At 43.0% G+C, this 19,841-nt stretch overlaps 1 protein-coding gene across 4 annotated transcripts in view; it reads left to right on the top strand.

Annotated features, from left to right (window-relative positions):
• The window catches only part of LOC121573943 (roundabout homolog 2-like), a 138,488-nt gene that overhangs the window by 54,448 nt on the left and 64,199 nt on the right, over nucleotides 1–19,841 (top strand). For 2 of the 4 annotated variants that reach the window (XM_045212471.1, XM_045212469.1), the window contains exons 3-7: nucleotides 1,222–1,379; nucleotides 10,721–10,841; nucleotides 11,125–11,263; nucleotides 11,417–11,544; nucleotides 12,293–12,304. In XM_045212471.1, coding sequence (XP_045068406.1) covers nucleotides 1,222–1,379; nucleotides 10,721–10,841; nucleotides 11,125–11,263; nucleotides 11,417–11,544; nucleotides 12,293–12,304 — 558 coding nt within the window. The remainder of the gene's footprint in view (nucleotides 1–1,221; nucleotides 1,380–10,720; nucleotides 10,842–11,124; nucleotides 11,264–11,416; nucleotides 11,545–12,292; nucleotides 12,305–19,841) is intronic. The other 2 variants (XM_045212472.1, XM_045212470.1) reach the window with 1 other exon arrangement.

Below are 19,841 nucleotides of genomic sequence, written 5' to 3'. Positions count from 1 at the left end.
TCTTATCACTAGCCACTTGTGGCCTAAGTGAAATACGACCAAATACCAACTCCACTATCCTCATAGTTATTTTTAACACACTGATACAGGCTACTGACATTTTCCAACAGACTCCATTCAGTTTAATCCATATCAGCAGCAGTCTGGTATTACAGTATATTGGATCGAGTCCAAAGCAATATCCCTTCTGCTCATAAACTTTATCCTCACGGAACTTTATCCTCTGGTGCTAGCTTAAGGGCATAGCCAGATTGAGGGAAGAAGAAGGGTTGATGGTTGATTGCATCTGGCATGTAGGTGTAGAGAGGCACTGGCTGGTAGAGAGAGGGTGGTTGGTTATTATTGGTAGAGTTTATGTTATTGGTGTGCGTGGTTGTATGTGTGTGAGAGTGTGTAGGTGTGTTTGTGAGTATTTCTGTAAGCTTTTGTCTTATGCTCTGTGTGCAAGTGTGTGTACATGTTTGTCTCTTTTGTATGTTCTGTAAGTGTTTGTATTTCTGTCTCATGCATATGGGTGTGTATGTGTCTGGGGAGTGTGTTGGGCCGATTTAATAATTCATCCACTTTGTGTCAGAAAGCAGCTTGTCCATTATTGATGAGCCACAATTCCACACACACACACATTCAGGACATTGAGTCAATGAAGACCATAGGGAGGCAACACACACACACATTTTTTTATCACAAGTCATATCATTATTATCTCAGTATTGAGGGGCTTTGGGTCATTCAACTAAATCATACACTGAGAGCCGCTCTTGCTTGTTGAATTTCATCTGTTTTGCATTCACCCCTTATTTAACAAGACTTGATAGCGGAGGCAGCTAAGCTTTATGGCATACAGTTCGTACTTACACATGAAACTTAGCCTACATTATAATGCATTTATGCAGCCACCCTGTACAGTGAAAGATGTGGTAGACTACCCTAACTTATGAATTCTGATGTGGACATTCACGGTATCTTTGTGTCTGTCCCTGACAGAGGGAAAGGTGGAGCTATTATGATCTTGCTATTACCTTTCCAATCGTATTGCATCAGGGGGTTAGGGGTTGATTTTGAATTGGGTACTAGGCGTAGTGCTCTGTATCTCCCTCTCTCTATTCAATTCCATCTGTAATTGTGCTTTATTGGCAAAAAATACGTATTATAATTATAAGAATGAATGATTGCTGTATAATAACAATTGACCTCCCTCTCCCTCCTCTCTCTTACCTCCAGTCCTGAGGGATGACTTCAGGCAGACACCCAGTGACGTGGTCGTGGCGGCGGGGGAGCCGGCGGTCATGGAGTGCATCCCCCCGCGGGGCCACCCAGAGCCCACCATCTCCTGGAAGAGGAACAACATGAAGGTCAACGACCATGACGAGAGGATCACCGTGAGTCCTATCCATCTGTCTATAGACCTCTGTTTCATCCTTCTATACTTTCATTGTTGTGGCTATCCCAAAAAGGAGGCCTGTACAGTACATTCGGAAAGTATTCAGACCCCTTGACTTTTTCCACATTTTGTTATGTTACAGCCTTATTCTAAAATTGATGAAATTGTTTTTTTCCCCCTCATCAATCTACACACAATACCCCATAATGACAAAGCAAAAACAGGCTTTTAGAGATTTTAGCAAATTTACGGAAATATCACATTTACATGTGACCCTTTAGTCAGTACTTTGTGGAAGCACCTTTGGCACCTTTGGGTATGACGCTAGAAGTTTGGCAAACCTGTATTTAGGGAGTTTCTCCCATTCTTCTCTGCAGATCCTCTCAAGCTCTGTCAGGTTGGATGGGGAGCGTCGCTGCACAGCTATTTTCAGGTCTTTCCAGAGATGTCCGATCGGGTTCAAGTCCGGGCTCTGGCTGGGCCACTCAAGGACATTCAGAGACTTGTCCCGAAGCCACTCCTGCGTTGTCTTGGCTGTGTGCTTAGGGTCGTTGTCCTGTTGGAAGGTGAACCTTCGCCCCAGTCTGAGGTCCTGAGTGTCTGGAGCAGGTTTTCATCAAGGATGTCTCTGTACTTTGCTCCATTCATCTTTACCTCGATCCTGACTAGTCTCCCAGTCCCTGTCACTGAAAAACATCCCCAAAGTATGATGCTGCCACCACCATGCTTCACCATAGGGATGGTGCCAGGTTTCCTCCAGACCTGACGCTTGGCATTCAGGCCAAAGAGCTCAATCTTTGTTTCATCAGACCAGAGAATATTGTTTCTCATGGTCTGAGAGTCTTTAGGTGCCTTTTGACAAACTCCAGGCGGGCTGTCATGTGCCTTTTACTGAGGAGTGGCTTCCATCTGGCAACTCTACCATAAAGGTCTGATTGGTGGAGTTCTGCAGAGATGGTTGTCCTTCTGGAAGATTCTCCCATCTCCACAGAGGAACTCTGGAGCTCTGTCAGAGTGACCATCGGGTTCTTGGTCACCTCCCTGACCAAGGCACTTCTCCCCCGATTGATCAGTTTGGCAGGGCGGACAGCTCAAGGAAGAGTCTTGGTGGTTCCAAACTTCTTACATTTAACCTCTACGGGATCGGTGTCCCTTTTACGGGACGGTTGTTGCTCAATATGCGATATGTGACTGGAATGGTGTTGTAAACAACAGCCAACTTTCCAGGGCAGAAAGCTTAAATTCTTGTTAATCTAACTGCAGTGTCCAATTTACTGTAGCTATTACAGCTGAAAAAAATACCATGCTATTGTTTGAGGATAGTGCACAACAACAAAACACTTTTATCACGGCAACTAGTTTGGTACATTCACCTCTGAAGGTAAATAATGTACTTACATTCAGTAATCTTGCTCTCATTTGTCATCCTGAGGGTCTCAGAAATAAAATGTAGTGTAGTTTTGTTTGAAAAATCAATTTTTATATTCAAATGTAGGAACTGGGTTCTACAGTTTGACCTCTTGACTCCACACTCACCCCGCCCGGCCATCTAGATGTGTGAAGGTTAGTGTCTTTTCTGTAGGGAAGCTAATGATCCATAATTTATGACATTCCTGGGAGTGTGCAAACTTAAACATTTAGTGATGTAATTCTTCACTGGATCAGTCTGAAACTTTGCACACAGATCGCTACCATCTGGTGGACAACATCTAATTTACATCTAGAATCCTGCATCACTGTCTGGCCTTTCTCTTGCATAAAAAAAAAAAGAAAACAAATGTTTTTTGTTTGTATTATCTTTTACCAGATCTAATGTGTTATATTCTCCTACATTAATTTCACATTTCCACAAACTTCAAAGGGTTTACTTTCAAATGATATGAAGAATATGCATATCCTTGCTTCAGGTCCTGAGCTACAGGCAGTTAGATTTGGGTATGTCATTTTAGGCGAATATTGAAAAAAAGGGTCCGATCCTTAAGAGGTTTTAAGAATGATGGAGGCCACTGTGTTCTTGGGGACCTTCAATGCTGCAGACATTTTTTGGTACCCTTCCCCAGATGTGTGCCTCAACACAATCCTGTCTTGGAGCTCTACGGACAATTACTTCGACCTCATGGCTTGGTTTTTGCTCTGACATGCACTGTCAACTGTGGGACCTTATATAGACAGGTGTGTGCTTTTCCAAATCATGTCCAATCAATTGAATTTACCAATCAAGTTGTAGAAACATCTCAAGGATGATCAATGGAAACAGGATGCACCTGAGCTCAATTTTGAGTCTCATAGCAAAGGGTCTGAAGACTTATTATGTAAATAAGGTATCTGTTTTATTTTTTTAATACATTTGCTAAAAAATCTAAAAACCTGTTTTTGCTTTGTCATTATGGGGTATTGTGTGTAGATTGATGAGGAAAATGTATTTTTAAAAAAATTCCATTTTAGAATAAGGCTGTAACGTAACTAAATGTGAAAAAAGTAAAAGGGGTCTGAATACTTTCCGGATGCACTGTATATCTGTCTATCTATTATATCTATAAGTACAGTGCCTTCAGAAAGTATTCACAACCCTTGACTTTTTCCACATTTTGTTGTTTTACGGCCTGAATTTAAAATGGATAACATTTTGATTGTTTTGTCACTGGCCTAAACACAATACCCCATACAAACTCATAAAACATTTAAAGCTGAAATGTCTTGAGTAAATAAGTATTCAACCCCTTTGTTATGGCAAGCCTAAATAAGTTCAGGAGTAAAAATGTGCTTAACAAGTCACATAATAAGTTGCATGGACTCTGTGTGCAATAATGGTGTTTAACATGATTTCTGAATGACTACCTCATCTCTGTACCCCACACATACAATTATCTGTCAGGTCCCTCAGTCGAGCAGGGAATTTCAAACCACTAAGAACAGGGAGGTTTTCCAATGCCTTGCAAAGAAGTGCACCTATTGGTAGATGGGTAAAAATAAAATAAAAAGCACACATTGAATATCCGTTTGAGCATGGTGAAGTTATTAATTACACTTTGTATGGTGTATCAACACACCCAGTCAAGACAAAAATACAGGTGTCCTTCCTAACTCAGTTGCCGGACAGGAAAGAAACCGCTCAGGGATTTCACCATGAGGCCAATGTTGACTTTAAAACACATACAGAGTTTAATGGCTGTGAAAGGATAAATCTGAGGATGGATCACCAACATTGTAGTTACTCCACAATACTATCCTAATTGACAGAATGAAAAGAAGGAAGCCTGTACAGAATAAAAAGATTCCAAAACATGCACCATGTTTGCAACAAGGCACTAAAGTAATACTGCAAAAAATTGGACTTTTTGTCCTGAATACAAAGTGTTGGCAAATCCAATACATACACATTACTGAGTACCACTCTCCATATTTTCAGGCATAGTGGCGGCTGCATCATGTTATGGGTGGCGGCTGCATCATGTTATGGGTATGCTTGCAATCATTAAGGACTGGGGAGTTTTTCAGGATAAAAAAGAAACGTAATGAAGGTAAGCACAGGCAAACTCCTAGAGGAAAACCTGTTTGTCTGCTTTCCACTAGACACTGGTAGATTAATTCACCTTTCAGCAGGACAATAACCTAAAATGCATTGACAAATCTACAATGGAGTTGCTTACCAAGAAGACAGTGATGTTCCTCAGTGACCAAGTTACAGTTTTAACTTAAATCTACTTGACAATGTATGGCAAGACCTGAACATGGTTGTCTAGCAATGATCAACAACCAATTTGACAGAGATTGAAGTATTTTGAAAATAATAATAATATAATTATTTATTGTGTGTCCCTTTCAGGAAATGTGTCTTACATCTCAACAAACACCAGCAGAGCATCACCAATAGGTGCATAAATACATAAATCACAAGCAATAACTACAACAGACAACACAATTGGGCAAATGTTGCACAATCCAGGTGTGCAAAGCTCTTAGAGACTTACCCAGAAATACTTATGTAAATTAGATATGTATTTATTTTATTTTCAATTAATTACCAAACATTTCTAAAAATATGTTTTCACTTTGTCATTATGGGGTATGTTGGGTAGATGGATGAGAGAAAACATATATTTAATACAGTTTGAATTCAGGCTGCAACACAACAAAATGTGGAATAAGTTAAGGGGTATGAATACTTTCCGAAAGCACTATATGATATAGAGACTTGGCATTGGCATTTTAATTTCATTCATAGGACATTTAATTATACAAACACAACCATGTTTTGTTACTGTCACGTTCGTTGAAAGACGGGTCAGACCAAGGCGCAGCGTGATATACGTACATGTTTATTTACTGATAAACACCACGACAAAACAACAAATGAAACGAAACATGAAGTCCAAGGTAGCACACACAACATACCTTACACAGAACAAGATCCCACAACTACACAGTGCCAATAGGCTGCCTAAGTATGATCCCCAATCAGAGACAACGAGCGACAGCTGCCTCTGATTGGGAACCACACCGGCCAACATAGAAATACACATACTAGATAATACAACATAGAACATACACAACAAAGAATATACACACCCTGACTCAACATATAAGAGTCCCCTGAGTCAGGGCGTGACAGTACCCCCCAAAGGTGCGGACTCCGACCGCACAACATAAACATAACAGGTTAGGGGCCGTGTGGGCATTCCGCCTCGGAGGCGGATCCGGCTCTGGGCGTGACGACCTCTCACTCTCCGCCTCCCTGTTGCGCCCCTGGTCTGGTCTGGACCTCGGCGCGCTGCTTCCCCTCTCCTTCCTCCCACGATACGCCAGGCCCTGTCTGGACCCTGGTGTGGGAGACCCCGAACCTGGAGAGGGGCTGACGTCATGGTCTGGACTGGAGCCACTGACCGGAGCTGGACTGGGCACCGGTGGAGCGGACTGCTCTGGCTCCGGAGTGGAGCCGCTGACCGGAGCTGGATCAGGCACCGGTGGAGCGGACTGCTCTGGCTCCGGAGTGGAGCCGCTGACCGGAGCTGGACTGGACCCTGGTGGAGTGGACTGCTCTGGCTCCGGAGTGGCGCAGCTGACCGGAGCGTGATCAGGCACCGGTGGAGCGGACTGCTCTGGCTCCGGAGTGGAACAGCTGACCGGAGCTGGATCAGGCACCGGTGGAACGGGCACGGGCCGTGCCGGACTGGACAAACGCACCACTGGTCTGGTGCGAGGGACAGGAACGGGCCAGGCCGGACTGGCGACGCGCACCACTGGCTTGGTGCGAGGAGCAGGAACAGGCCGGGCCGGACTGGCGACGCGCACCACTGGCTTGGTGCGAGGAGCAGGCATAGGCCGGGCCTGGCTGGCGACGTGCACCACTGGCTTGGTGCGAGGAGCAGGAACAGGCCGGGCCGGGCTGGCGACGCGCACCACTGGCTTGGTGCGAGGAGCAGGAACAGGCCGGGCCGGGCTGGCGACGCGCACCACTGGCTTGGTGCGAGGAGCAGGAACAGGCCGGGCCGGGTTGGCAACGTGCACCACTGGCTTGGTGCGAGGAGCAGGAACAGGCCGGGCCGGGCTGTGGAGGCGGACTGGAGGTCTAGAGCGGAGAGATGGCACAACCCGTCCTAGCTGGCTGCCCACTTTCGCACTACATGTGCAGGGTGCTGGCACAGGACGCACTGGGCTGTGCACGCGCACTGGCGATACAGTTCGTAGAACTGGCGCAGGATATGCGGGACCGAGGAGGCGTACTGGAGACCAGGAGCGTTGAGCCGGCACACCCCGTCCTGGCTGGATGCCCATCTTCGCACGGCACGTGCGTGGTGCAAGCACAGGACATACAGGACTGTGCCGGCACACTGGCGACACAGTACGTAGCTCCGCATAACACGGAGCTTGCCCAGTCATACGCCTCTTCGCGTGAGTACGAGGAGTTGGCTCTGCTCTAACCCTAGGCTCCGCCAACCACCCCGTGTGCCCCCCCAAAAATGTTTCTTGGGGCTGCTTCTCGGACTTCCTCCGTGTTGCCGTTGCTCCTCTCCTGCCTGGGCATCTAACTTAGCCCATGGTCCTTTCCCCGCAAATATCTCCTCCCATGACCACAAATTGGCCACCTGTGACATGGGCATGGGCACACTGCTTGGTCCTCGTTTGGTGGGATCTTCTGTCACGTTCGTTGAAAGACGGGTCAGACCAAGGCGCAGCATGATATACGTACACAAAACAACAAATGAAACGAAACGTGAAGTCCAAGGTAGCACACACAACATACCTTACACGGAACAAGATCCCACAACTACACAGTGCCAATAGGCTGCCTAAGTGTGATCCCCAATCAGAGACAACGAGCGACAGCTGCCTCTGATTGGGAACCACACCGGCCAACATAGAAATACACATACAACAAAGAATATACACACCCTGACTCAACATATAAGAGTCCCCTGAGTCAGGGCATGACAAATACGCTTCATATGTTTGACTATCTGCCCATGTGGGATTTGAACCTGCAATATTTGGTTCACAAACCTGGTCTTTTATCCTCTGCACCACCAGGGAAGCTCTCTTTCATCATCTTTTTTCAGTATATAGCCATGGTAGTATGGCCAATCAGGAATTCCATGCTTCCTTTTTAGCATTCTTAGACATAACTAACCCAGGGAAATACTGGTAAGTGGGTTATTCACCATCACTTCACCCATCCTCTTTATATGCTGCATACTTCTGGGCCCATATTTACAAGGTATCCAAGACTATGAGGGCTGAGCTAGGATAACTTTTGCTTTATATCTGGGGTGTGTTTTAAAGTTGAACAGTCAATTTTTACACAATGTTTTCTTTTTCATAAATCTGGACAAAATAATGAAATCTTCTCTTAGTAGAGTATATCTGACCCTCAATTTCACTTGTGTTGTAAATAAATATGGTTACAGAACATTTTGGATTGAACTTGCAATCTTCAGAACTGCAGCTAGATAATTAACCCTCTGCACCACCATGGGACAGCTGTGGCTTATTTTTTGTATGGTCAATCAGGACACAACACAATTTCTGATTTGTTAAAATGTTCCCATCCTCTTCATATGCTGTGTACTTTTAACACTGTACTTTATGATTTTCTTTCTTCTCACATGTTGAGTCTTATGAAATGTGATTTTAGTTGGATAGAGCTTCCTTTATGTAACTTGTATTTTTGTGTATTCATATACTTCTTAAATACAGACTCCAGAACCTTCAAACTAAATATAATTTTTTTGCAATTTTGAATTCAGGCTGTAACACAACAATATATGGAATAATTCAAGGGGTATTAAATACTTTCTGAAGGCACTGTATACCTATATAGATGTAGAACCTAGAATACTTATATCTATACCTCTGTTTCATCTTTCTATCATTTCAGTGTTGTATCCATAGACCGTATGGTTGTATTCATTTGTCAGCTGAACACTGGTCAATGATGTATGACAGTTATATGCTCAATGCTATAATGGACAATCATGTGTATGGAATTGCATTGATTTTTGATTATCGGCAATGATGGAAATGAATGGATTATATAGCACATTGAATTGAATCTATTTGAAGGTGTAATGACGAAAGCAGACCCACCACCACAACAGACCACCTCTCTGCTCTCCCTGAGGCCTAAAGCACTCAGATACACTATATAATACACTACACACATAACTCACACTACAGTCACCTATCTAAATAGAACCCAGCTAGCACATAACGTTCTAAGAACCACATGTTTCTTAGAGCTTGGTGAGAGCATGGTTGTCCTTTGGTTAATTTGCAAACAATCTTCCCACAACTTTATGGGAGTGGTGCACGATAGTTGCTTGGCTTTGGAACATTCTCAGCACATTTAAGGAACTTTACAAAATAAAAATATATATAATATTGGTATTTCATTACTTTAACAGAAACTTTCCTAAAAGTTCAAACATCTTTACATTTAATTTAATACATAGTTCAGAGAACATTAAGAAACAATGTTCTTATGTGGGAATTTCTGTACTTAAGCACAACGTTTCCTACAGGTTTCCTCATGGTTCTATTTAAAGTCATGTTCTCAAATTGTTCCGAGAACGTTAATAAAACTTTCCATAAAAACCACAAGAAAACTAATATAATATAATATAATATTCATTCTGTTCTCAGCATCAACAAAATTATCTATCCTCTATCTTGTTAAGTGTGTTCAGGTGTGTTGGCCACACCCACTAATTGGCTACAACTGATCTTAAAGAGTGCTTGTTTCCTTTGAAATGGGGTCTGTTTGAAAAGACAAAAATGAACAGCTTTGTATGCGTAAAAAACAACAACATAGCATGCTAGCTCCATCGTTGTGGTGAAGTGGGTTAATTCCATGGATAAAGAACAGGAGTTTATAGGTTTGAATCTCTCTGATGCCTTGTCACAATAAAAAATAAATGCATTTGCATGATTAATGCCTAATGAAATTAATTTCCATGTGTCCTATTTGGAGTTCAAAAAATTTAACCCAAAATAAGATAGTAATTTTAGAAGTAGTTTTATTGAAACATAATTTCTTTTCTCCGAGTATTAATAAGACCTCACAGAAAAACTTTAAAGGAACTAGAGTAAAACATTATCAGAACCTCCCTGCAACCTAAAAATACAAGTTTAAAAAACGCTCTGTTTTACTTGTCAGGAAACGTATGGCTTCGAAGACACAACCAATCTGAAACCAAAAACATACGTTCCCACAACTTCCAAGGAACCAAATGTGCTAGCGCTGGGAAGGCTCTTGTTATATGTATTCCATATTTGTTGGGAGAGAGAAATAGAAAGTGGGGTGGGGTGAGGTGAGGTTGGAGAAAGAGAGAGACAGAAACAGAAAGAGAGTAGGGTGGGAGAGAGGGGGGAGAGTGAGAAGGAAAGAGAGAGAGGCAATGTGATGCTAGGGCTGTGGAGAGAGAGAGATTGAGTGAGAGAGAATAAGAGAGAGTGGGAGGGAGGGAGAGAAAGAGAGACAAGGAGACAACCACAATCAGACACAGATAACCAAATGCCTAAAATGTTGTTCACTCAATATATAACATGACAGAGTGAATGGCCTTGGGGACATGACAAGAACATCATCACTCTTCCCCCTGTGGTGGCTTTTAAGGGGACACTGTGGCTTACTTCTTGACCAGTGGAGGCTGCTGAGGGGAGGACGGCTCATAATAATGGCTGCAACGGCATCAAACCATGTGTTTGATGTATTTGATACCATTCCACCTGTTCCAATCCAGCCATTACCAAGAGCCCGTCCTCCCCAATTATGGTGCCACCAAGCTCCAGTGTTCTTGACTAACATGCTTGTTTATTCCCTTCCCCTCCATCTATCTATAGATCCGAGGAGGAAAGCTGATGATTTCAAACACGAGGAAGAGCGATGCGGGCATGTTTGTGTGCGTGGGCACCAATATGGTAGGGGAAAGGGACAGCGACCCAGCAGAACTAGTGGTGTTTGGTGAGTTTCAACATGTCTAGCAACATGTTAAGTTGTCTCTCTCCTCCTCCTCAAATTCACATTCAAATGCTCTTGCATCTGTGTTTCCTCTTCTCCCTCTGTTGCTCACTTTTTATCTTCTACTGTGAATTCATCATCTTTTCCCTACTTCTCCCACTCTCCAATCTTACCCCCCTCCTCTTTTGTCTCCCCATCTTTCTCTCCTTATTTTGCTTTTTCTCCCTCTTTCTTCCTTAACTTAGCTCTCTCTCTGACCATATCTGTCTCTCTGTCCGTCTGTCAGAGCGGCCCATGTTTGTTAAGCGTCCGGTGAACCAGGTGGTGTTGGCTGATGACACAGTGGACTTCCTGTGTGAGGCCCATGGAGACCCCGCCCCCACCATCCGCTGGAGGAGAGAGGAGGGAGAGCTGCCCCGCGGCAGGTGAGGATCCACACAAACACACACACATAGATAGATACACACACAGCATTACATTAGCATTGGTCACCAGAAATCAATGAGGGTGAATGGATCCCAGTTAGCATACAGTACCATCCTATCAGCTTTGCTCTGCTGCTGCTGTTGTTGTTGCAGGTCAGAGATCCACAGTGACCACAGCTTGCGTCTGACCCAGGTCCGGGCTGAGGACGAGGGCACCTACACCTGTGTGTCTGAGAACAGCGTGGGAAAGGCAGAGGCATCGGGCAGCCTGCAGGTCCACGGTAAGACCGGGCACAACACACATGAATGTGGACACATACAAATATGGGGATGTGTACACATGACATGCAAACACACTCACTGGTACAGAGTGACACACACACACACACACATGCATACACACACACACACACACACACACACACATAAGTAGAGACACAGGCACATGCACCAATAGGAGCTTATGGCATGGAGTTGCGTGGAGATTATTTTGTGTGGCTGTTGGGGAGATTATTTAGTTTGGAGAGTGCAGCTGCAATATTAATGGGGTGCGCCAGTGTGTGTGTGTGTGTTTCGTCTACAACACACTCATACTAGAGGAGACAGCCAGAGGGGTTTCTGTTTGAGCACATCTCTTTCAGTCTGAGCCCTCTCGTTCCCTCTCTCCACCTCTCCCTTTACACATTCATCCCTTCATGTTGACCTATAGTCGTCAAATCATAATACCTATTCATACCAGGGATTGGGGTCAATACCAATTCAATCAATTCAGATGATGAATAGAAAGAGTTTGAAAATATATTTGAAACGTGGCATTTATTTTCTATAAGGATATTTCAATTTCACTTCCTGACTTGACTAGTAAAGTAAAACATAATCTAACCATGATACACACATTCTTGGTTCATTGGACTGCACTGCTCATTCAATTATCCTCAAGTCTCAACTCAACTCAACTCGACCCACCTCATTTTCATTCATCTCTCTTTTTTTCTCTCTGCTCCATTTTATTCCATCTCTCCATTCCAGTGGGTCCGTTTAGTAAGTACACTGTTTCATCTCATCTCTCTGCATGTAGCGTGTGTCGAGTGAAGGACAAGGATTGATCTGATTGCTTGCGATTGGGTCTCGTCCAGGCGTTTCCCATATTGGGCATAGTAGAAACCACCCGTTTGCTTTTATATGATTGGCGTCTTGATGAAGGGGGTAAAAGTCAATATGCGTTAAATGCCCCTGGCCACCCTGTAAAATCATACTCTGCTATACCATATATGGACGTGGCTCAACAGCAGCAATCCAATCAGCTTTGAGTTAATCTATAAAATGGTCTGTACTATAGATTATCTATCTATCTATCTATCTATCTATATATATATATATATATATATATATATAAGTTGTCTCTCTCCTCCTCCTCAAATTCACACATACATACATACATACATACATACATACATACATACATATATATAAACACACATATATATATATATATATATATACACATACATATGTATACACATATACATACACACACATATACACACACATACAGTGGGGAGAACAAGTATTTGATACACTGCCGATTTTGCAGGTTTTCCTACTTACAAAGCATGTAGAGGTCTGTAATTTTTATCATAGGTACACTTCAACTGTGAGAGACGGAATCTAAAACAAAAATCCAGAAAATCACATTGTATGATTTTTAAGTAATTAATTTGCATTTTATTGCATGACATAAGTATTTGATCACCTACCAACCAGTAAGAATTCCGGCTCTCACAGACCTGTTAGTTTTTCTTTAAGAAGCCCTCCTGTTCTCCACTCATTACCTGTATTAACTGCACCTGTTTGAACTTGTTACCTGTATAAAAGACACCTGTCCACACACTCAATCAAACAGAGTCCAACCTCTCCACAATGGCCAAGACCAGAGAGCTGTGTAAGGACATCAGGGATACAATTGTAGACCTGCACAAGGCTGGGATGGGCTACAGGACAATAGGCAAGCAGCTTGGTGAGAAGGCAACAACTGTTGGCGCAATTATTTGAAAATGGAAGAAGTTCAAGATGACGGTCAATCACCCTCGGTCTGGGGCTCCATGCAAGATCTCACCTCGTTGGGGCATCAATGATCATGAGGAAGGTGAGGGATCAGCCCAAAACTACATGGCAGGACCTGGTCAATGACCTGAAGAGAGCTGGGACCACAGTCTCAAAGAAAACCATTAGTAACACACTACGCCGTCATGGATTAAAAACCTGCAGCGCACGCAAGGTCACCCTGCTCAAGCCAGCGCATGTCCAGGCCCGTCTGAAGTTTGCCAATGACCATCTGGATGATCCAGAGGAGGAATGGGAGAAGGTCATGTGGTCTGATGAGACAAAAATTGAGCTTTTTGGTCTAAACTCCACTCGCCGTGTTTGGAGGAAGAAGAAGGATGAGTACAACCCCAAGAACACCATCCCAACAGTGAAGCATGGAGGTGGAAACATCATTCTTTGGGGATGCTTTTCTGCAAAAGGGACAGGACGACTGCACCGTATTGAGGGGAGGATGGATGGGGCCATGTATCGCGAGATCTTGGCCAACAACCTCCTTCCCTCAGTAAGAGCATTGAAGATGGGTCGTGGCTGGGTCTTCCAGCATGACAATGACCCGAAATACAGAGCCAGGGTAACTAAGGAGTGGCTCCGTAAGAAGCATCTCAAGGTCCTGGAGTGGCCTAGCCAGTCTCCAGACCTGAACCCAATAGAAAATCTTTGGAGGGAGCTGAAAGTCCGTATTGCCCAGCGACAGCCCCGAAACCTGAAGGATCTGGAGAAGGTCTGTATGGAAGAGTGGGCCAAAATCCCTGCTGCAGTGTGTGCAAACCTGGTCAAGAACTACAGGAAACGTATGATCTCTGTAATTGCAAACAAAGGTTTCTGTACCAAATATTAAGTTCTGCTTTTCTGATGTATCAAATACTTATGTCATGCAATAAAAAGCAAATTAATTACTTAAAAATCATACAATGTGATTTTCTGGATTTTTGTTTTAGATTCCGTCTCTCACAGTTGAAGTGTACCTATGATAAAAATTACAGACCTCTACATGCTTTGTAAGTAGGAACACCTGCAAAATCGTCAGTGTATCAAATACTTGTTCTCCCCACTGTATATACACATTTATATACACATATACACACAGTGGCGCCGTGGTCTAAGGCACTGCATCGCAGTGCTAGCTGTGCCACTAGAGATCCTGGTTCGAATCCAGGCTCTGTCGTAGCCGGCCGCGACCGGGAGACCCAGGGGGCGGCGCACAATTCGTCCAGGGTAGGGGAGGGATTGGCCGGCAGGGATGTAGCTCAGTTGGTAGAGCATGGCATTTGTAACGCCAGGGTTGTGGGTTCGATTCCAGTATAAAAAATAAAAATGTATGCACTCACTAACTGTAAGTCGCTCTGGATAAGAGCGTCTGCTAAAATGTAAAAATATACACATATACATACATTACATATATATATATATATACATACTACCAGTCAAAAGTTTGGACACACCTACTCATTCAAGGGTTTTTCTTTACTTTTACTATTTTCTACATTGTAGAATAACAATAAAGACATCAAAACTATGAAATAACACTTATGGAATCATGTAGTAACCAAAACAGTGTTAAACAAATCAAAATATATTTTAGATTTTAGATTCTTCAAAGTAGCCACCCTTTGCCTTGATGACAGCTTTGCACACTCTTGGCATTCTCTCAACCAGCTTCACATGGAATGCTTTTCCAACAGTCTTGAAGGAGTTCCCACATATGCTGAGCACTTGTTGGCTGCTTTTCCTTCACTCTGCGTTCCTACTCATCCCAAACCATCTCATCCCTTTGGTTGAGGTCGGGTGATTGTGGAGGCCAGGTCATCTGATGCAGCACTCCATCACTCTCCTTCTTGGTCAAATAGCCCTTACACAGCCTGGAGGTGTGTTGGGTCATTGTCCTGTTGAAAAACAAATGATAGTCCCACTAAGCGCAAACCAGATGGGATGGTATCGCTGCAGAATGCTGTGGTAGCCATGCTGGTTAAGTGTGCCTTGAATTCGAAATAAATCACAGACAGTGTCTCCAGCAGAGCACCCACATACCATCACACCTCCTCCTCCATGCTTCATGGTGGGAACCACACATGCAGAGATCATCCATTCACCTACTCTGCGTCTCACAAAGACACGGCGGTTGAAACCAAAAATCTCACATTTGGACTCATCAGACCAAAGGACACATTTCCACCAGTCTAATGTCCATTGCTCGTGTTTCTTGGCCCAAGCAAGTCTCTTATTATTATTGGTGTCCTTTAGTAGTGGTTTCTTTGCAGCAATTGGAACATGAAGGCCTGCTTCACGCAGTCTCCTCTGAACAGTTGATGTTGAGATGTTTCTGTTACTTGAACTCTGTGAAGCATTTATTTGGGCTGCAATTTCTGAGGCTGGTAACTCTAACGAATGTATCCTCTGCAGCAGAGGTAACTCTGGCTCTTCCTTTCCTGTGCCGGTCCTCATGAGAGCCAGTTTCATCATAGCGCTTGATGGTTTTTGTGACTGCACTTGAAGAAACTTTCGAAGTTCTTGAAATGTTCAGTATTGACTGACCTTCATGTCTTAAAGTAATGATGGACTGTCATTTCTCTTTGCTTATTTGAGCTGTTCTTGCCATAATATGGACTCTTTTACCAAATAGGGCTATCTTCAGTATACCCCCACCCCCCACCTTGTCACAACACAACTGATTGGCTCAAACGCATTAAGAAGGAAATAAATTCCACAAATTAACTTTTAACAAGGCACACCTGTTAATTGAAATGCTGTCCAGGTGACTACCTCATGAAGCTGGTTGAGAGAATGCCAAGAGTGTGCAAAGCTGTCATCAAGGCAAAGGGTGGCTACTTTGAAGAATCTCAAATCTAATATATTTTGATTTGTTTAACACTTTTTTGGTTACTACATGATTCCATATGTGTTAATTCATATTTTTGATGTCTTCACTATCATTCTACAATGTAGAAAATAGTAAAAATAAAGAAAAACCCTTGAATGAGTAGGTGTCCAAACTTTTGACTGGTACTGTATATTTACAGCAACAACCATTAACACTTCAACCATTAACTTTGGAATGCCTAAAAAGGTTAATTGGATAAAATTGGGCTGTGATATTGACACACGGAGAGCTAGCCTTTTTTGTACACCTACAACGACTGATACCATGCATGTGTGTGTATGTGTGGTGGTGGGGGGGTGTATGTGTGTGTGTGAGTGAGTGTGTATGTGTGCACGCACTAAGGCTCAATGCTTCAAATAGGCTAATGATAGGACCACAGTCATGTCCTTGACTTGTCAATTATGATTACAGCAGAGATCAATGGGACAGGGTTGACCTCAGGTATTTACACCCACATTGGCAAATTACCCAGGGCAGCTAGCATGATGGTATTGAAAGAAGGATGAAGGGAGGGAAGGAGGCAGGGCGAAGGGGAGGAGGCGATCAATACTAGCCCAGAAGGAAAGGTGACAGGCAGGCTGAGGTTTTTTGCTGCCACGCAGACCAACTGTAGCTACAACGATTTGGAGGTCTACCAAACCCTTCTATGCACTTGAGGTAGAAGTTGCCCATAACCACAGATCTAGGATCAGATTAAGCTAACCCCAATCATAGCATTAACCATTATGGTTAGAAAAAAATAATCAGACCCTATGTCAATGGTTACGGACAATTTACTGCCGCCTTTGCTACTTGGTAGATCAAATGAGGTTTCCTCCTAAGTCTGAGGTTTGGCTAACATCTACACTATAGTGTAACCCAACTTGGTTGCAGATGTTTTATATTTAAAAGGCCACTGTTTAGTAGTTGAATGTAAATATTTTGCGACCAGTTTCCATTTTAGTATCCCTCCCACACTAGACCTCCCACTTAGCCTACAGCACCGTGCACGACTCATTTTGGACACAGTCGGAAGACGCCAACATCCATTAACCGCCAATCCATCAGCTACTCGCATATTATCTCAATTTACTTGTTGTGCTATTGTGAAGGAAAATAAGAGCCATGTTTTCGTAACATTAGCCAAGTGTAGGTTAATAAAAATTATTTTTGGAGTAACCCAGAAGCTTTTCTGTCTCTCGTAAAACATAAAAAGCAAGCCATAGCTATGAAATTAAACGTTGTTCTGCCATAAAACTGAAGATATTGCACTATATTTCTTCAGTGTACATTGTCAAAATGAAAGAAAATTAAGTGGAAATGGTAGGTTAAGAGGGAACAATTCATAGTATACAGGCCACATGCACAGATAGAGGTCTAAGGGTGCCTGAGCACCTGCACTTTTGTCCTCCTGTGAGATTGGTTAATTATAAAACATATTTCACTTTTAGTCTATTTTCTCTCATTATTTAAATTAAATGACCCATCAAACTAGCTAATTTCTAAAAATGTTGGTGTGGAAAATTCTCCCTCCCGTCTGCCCCCACGCGAGTGTGCACTGCAGGCATAATCTACATTCGCTATAATCAGCTGATAGCCCACCCCTCTTCAGCCTCTCTTTGTAGCCTGACGACTCACACTAAATTCTTCCACTGCTCTGTCGTTCGTTACATACTTTAGTCTGAGACTGCCATCATTGAAGTCTTTTGTGGTGAGGAGGGGCGCGAGGGGCGTTGTACAAAACAAAGTAATCAGCGATTGAATTGTCTCTAACCAATCAGAGTATCAAAGCCAATGACACATTTTCAAACCACCGCTTTACCCAAGTGTGTTCTGACTCTGGACCAACCCATCGGTTTCTGGACCAATCTGATGGCTCTGAATGTGTTCGCATTTGGTGAAATGTCGGGGTAGTACTAATATCCAGACTCATTGTGGAGAAGAAACTAACGTCCATGAGCATGGCGTAGCGTTTGGCCAGAGCAAGGAGTCTGGGTAGCCAGGCAATTCTCTTTGTGCAGTAGGCTATAAGATTGTGTACAGTGGGATGAGTGGGATTTTGCTAAAAAATAAAGCCAAAAAAAATCTACAACATCTATATTGAAATGTGGCTACAGGAGCATTAGATAATTAGCTATGAATGTACGAGATTTAAGGACATGTTTTTTTTGTTTTATTTGCACAGGCCACCAAGGGATGAAAGACTCCACTTATAATTTGTACAATGATTTCTTGAAGAACAGTATATAAAAAATTAAAAACATCCCATCAGACAACAAAAATGTATCACAAAATGAGAAGTGGAGGGGAAAACAGAAGAAACGGGTGGGTCCCATAATGGGGGCTCGTCCGGGACAGACAAGCAATCTCAAAGGATATTTTTTATAATGCCCGCAGCTGCAATAAAATCATGACAATCTCAGTGTGTTATTTCCTAAACTGCCCTGTGTATTAGCATGTGTAAAGGACAGGGACAATAGAGGCGGAAATAAGATGGTGTAAGACTAATTTAGATACAACAGATTAAAGACTGGGGAAAGCACTGGGGCGATGTTTGTAAGCCTGTTAAATAGGCAGTCTTGTGTTGGGCGGAAAACAACCCAATTATGGAGCAAGTGGGTCAGAGAGGAGAGAGAGGGTGAGAGATAGAGAGAGGACAGGGTGTGTTTGTGTGTGTGTGTGTCAGAGAGAGACAGAGAGGGAGGAAGAGAGAGAGTGAGATAAATAAAGAAACAGAGAAAGAGAAAAAGAAAAAGAGAGAGAGAAATTAGAGTAAAACACTACCCGTCCTGAATTTATGAAGAAAAATAACAACTAAGAGATGGCATCCATTTTATCAGCAACATATCAGCATGCAATGTCAATACACACAAGTTCACTTTCATCTTCCAAATCTACATGAAGGCAAGGATTTTAGCACCAATAGCTGTTTCAATTGTTTTCTTCAGGGAAAGAACTTGAAGTCCCAGAACATTGTACTCATTCATTCTGTTCTAAAGGTGGTAATTTTAGCAGGTCTTTTACAAGTCCTCTCAAGCTTAAAACGTTGTATTTTTGATGCAGTATTAATAGCGTTTGTGTGGGTGCATTTTTAATTGCGAGCGGGTCTACTCGAGCGTGTGTGTGGCTGTGGTCTGTCGACATCATCATGTGACTGTGACAGCTGCCTGTCACTCTTAGCCCCTGAGGAGGCTCTCTCCGAGGACACGGCTTTCCTTTGTTGCTTACCGTGTGTGTGTGTGTGTGTGTGTGTGTGTGTGTGTGTGTACGCGCGTCTGTGTGTAAGACAGCTTGAGAGAGAGAATTATATGTTTGTGTTTGTCTGTTTGAGTGTGTGTGTGTGATTAAAGTTTTAATATCACATGCACAAGTACAATGATATTCCTTTCTTGCAAGCTCTAAACCCAACAATGCAGTAATCAATAACAATGTAATACTAAAAATAACATAAGGTAGAACAAATAGAAAGATAAATAAAAAGAAGAACACGATAAAGTAAGCAAGCATAATATATACAGGTTCAGTTCCAGTACCATATTTACAATATGCAGGGATACTGGAGTGATAGTGGTAGATATGTGTAGGGGTAACTAGTCATCAGGATATATTATAAAC

The sequence above is a fragment of the Coregonus clupeaformis genome, unplaced genomic scaffold (assembly GCF_020615455.1).
Source record: "Coregonus clupeaformis isolate EN_2021a unplaced genomic scaffold, ASM2061545v1 scaf0016, whole genome shotgun sequence".
Lineage (NCBI taxonomy): Eukaryota > Metazoa > Chordata > Actinopteri > Salmoniformes > Salmonidae > Coregonus > Coregonus clupeaformis.
The sequence above is the reverse complement of the archived record's forward strand: the minus strand, read 5'-3'. Positions and strand labels throughout refer to the sequence as shown.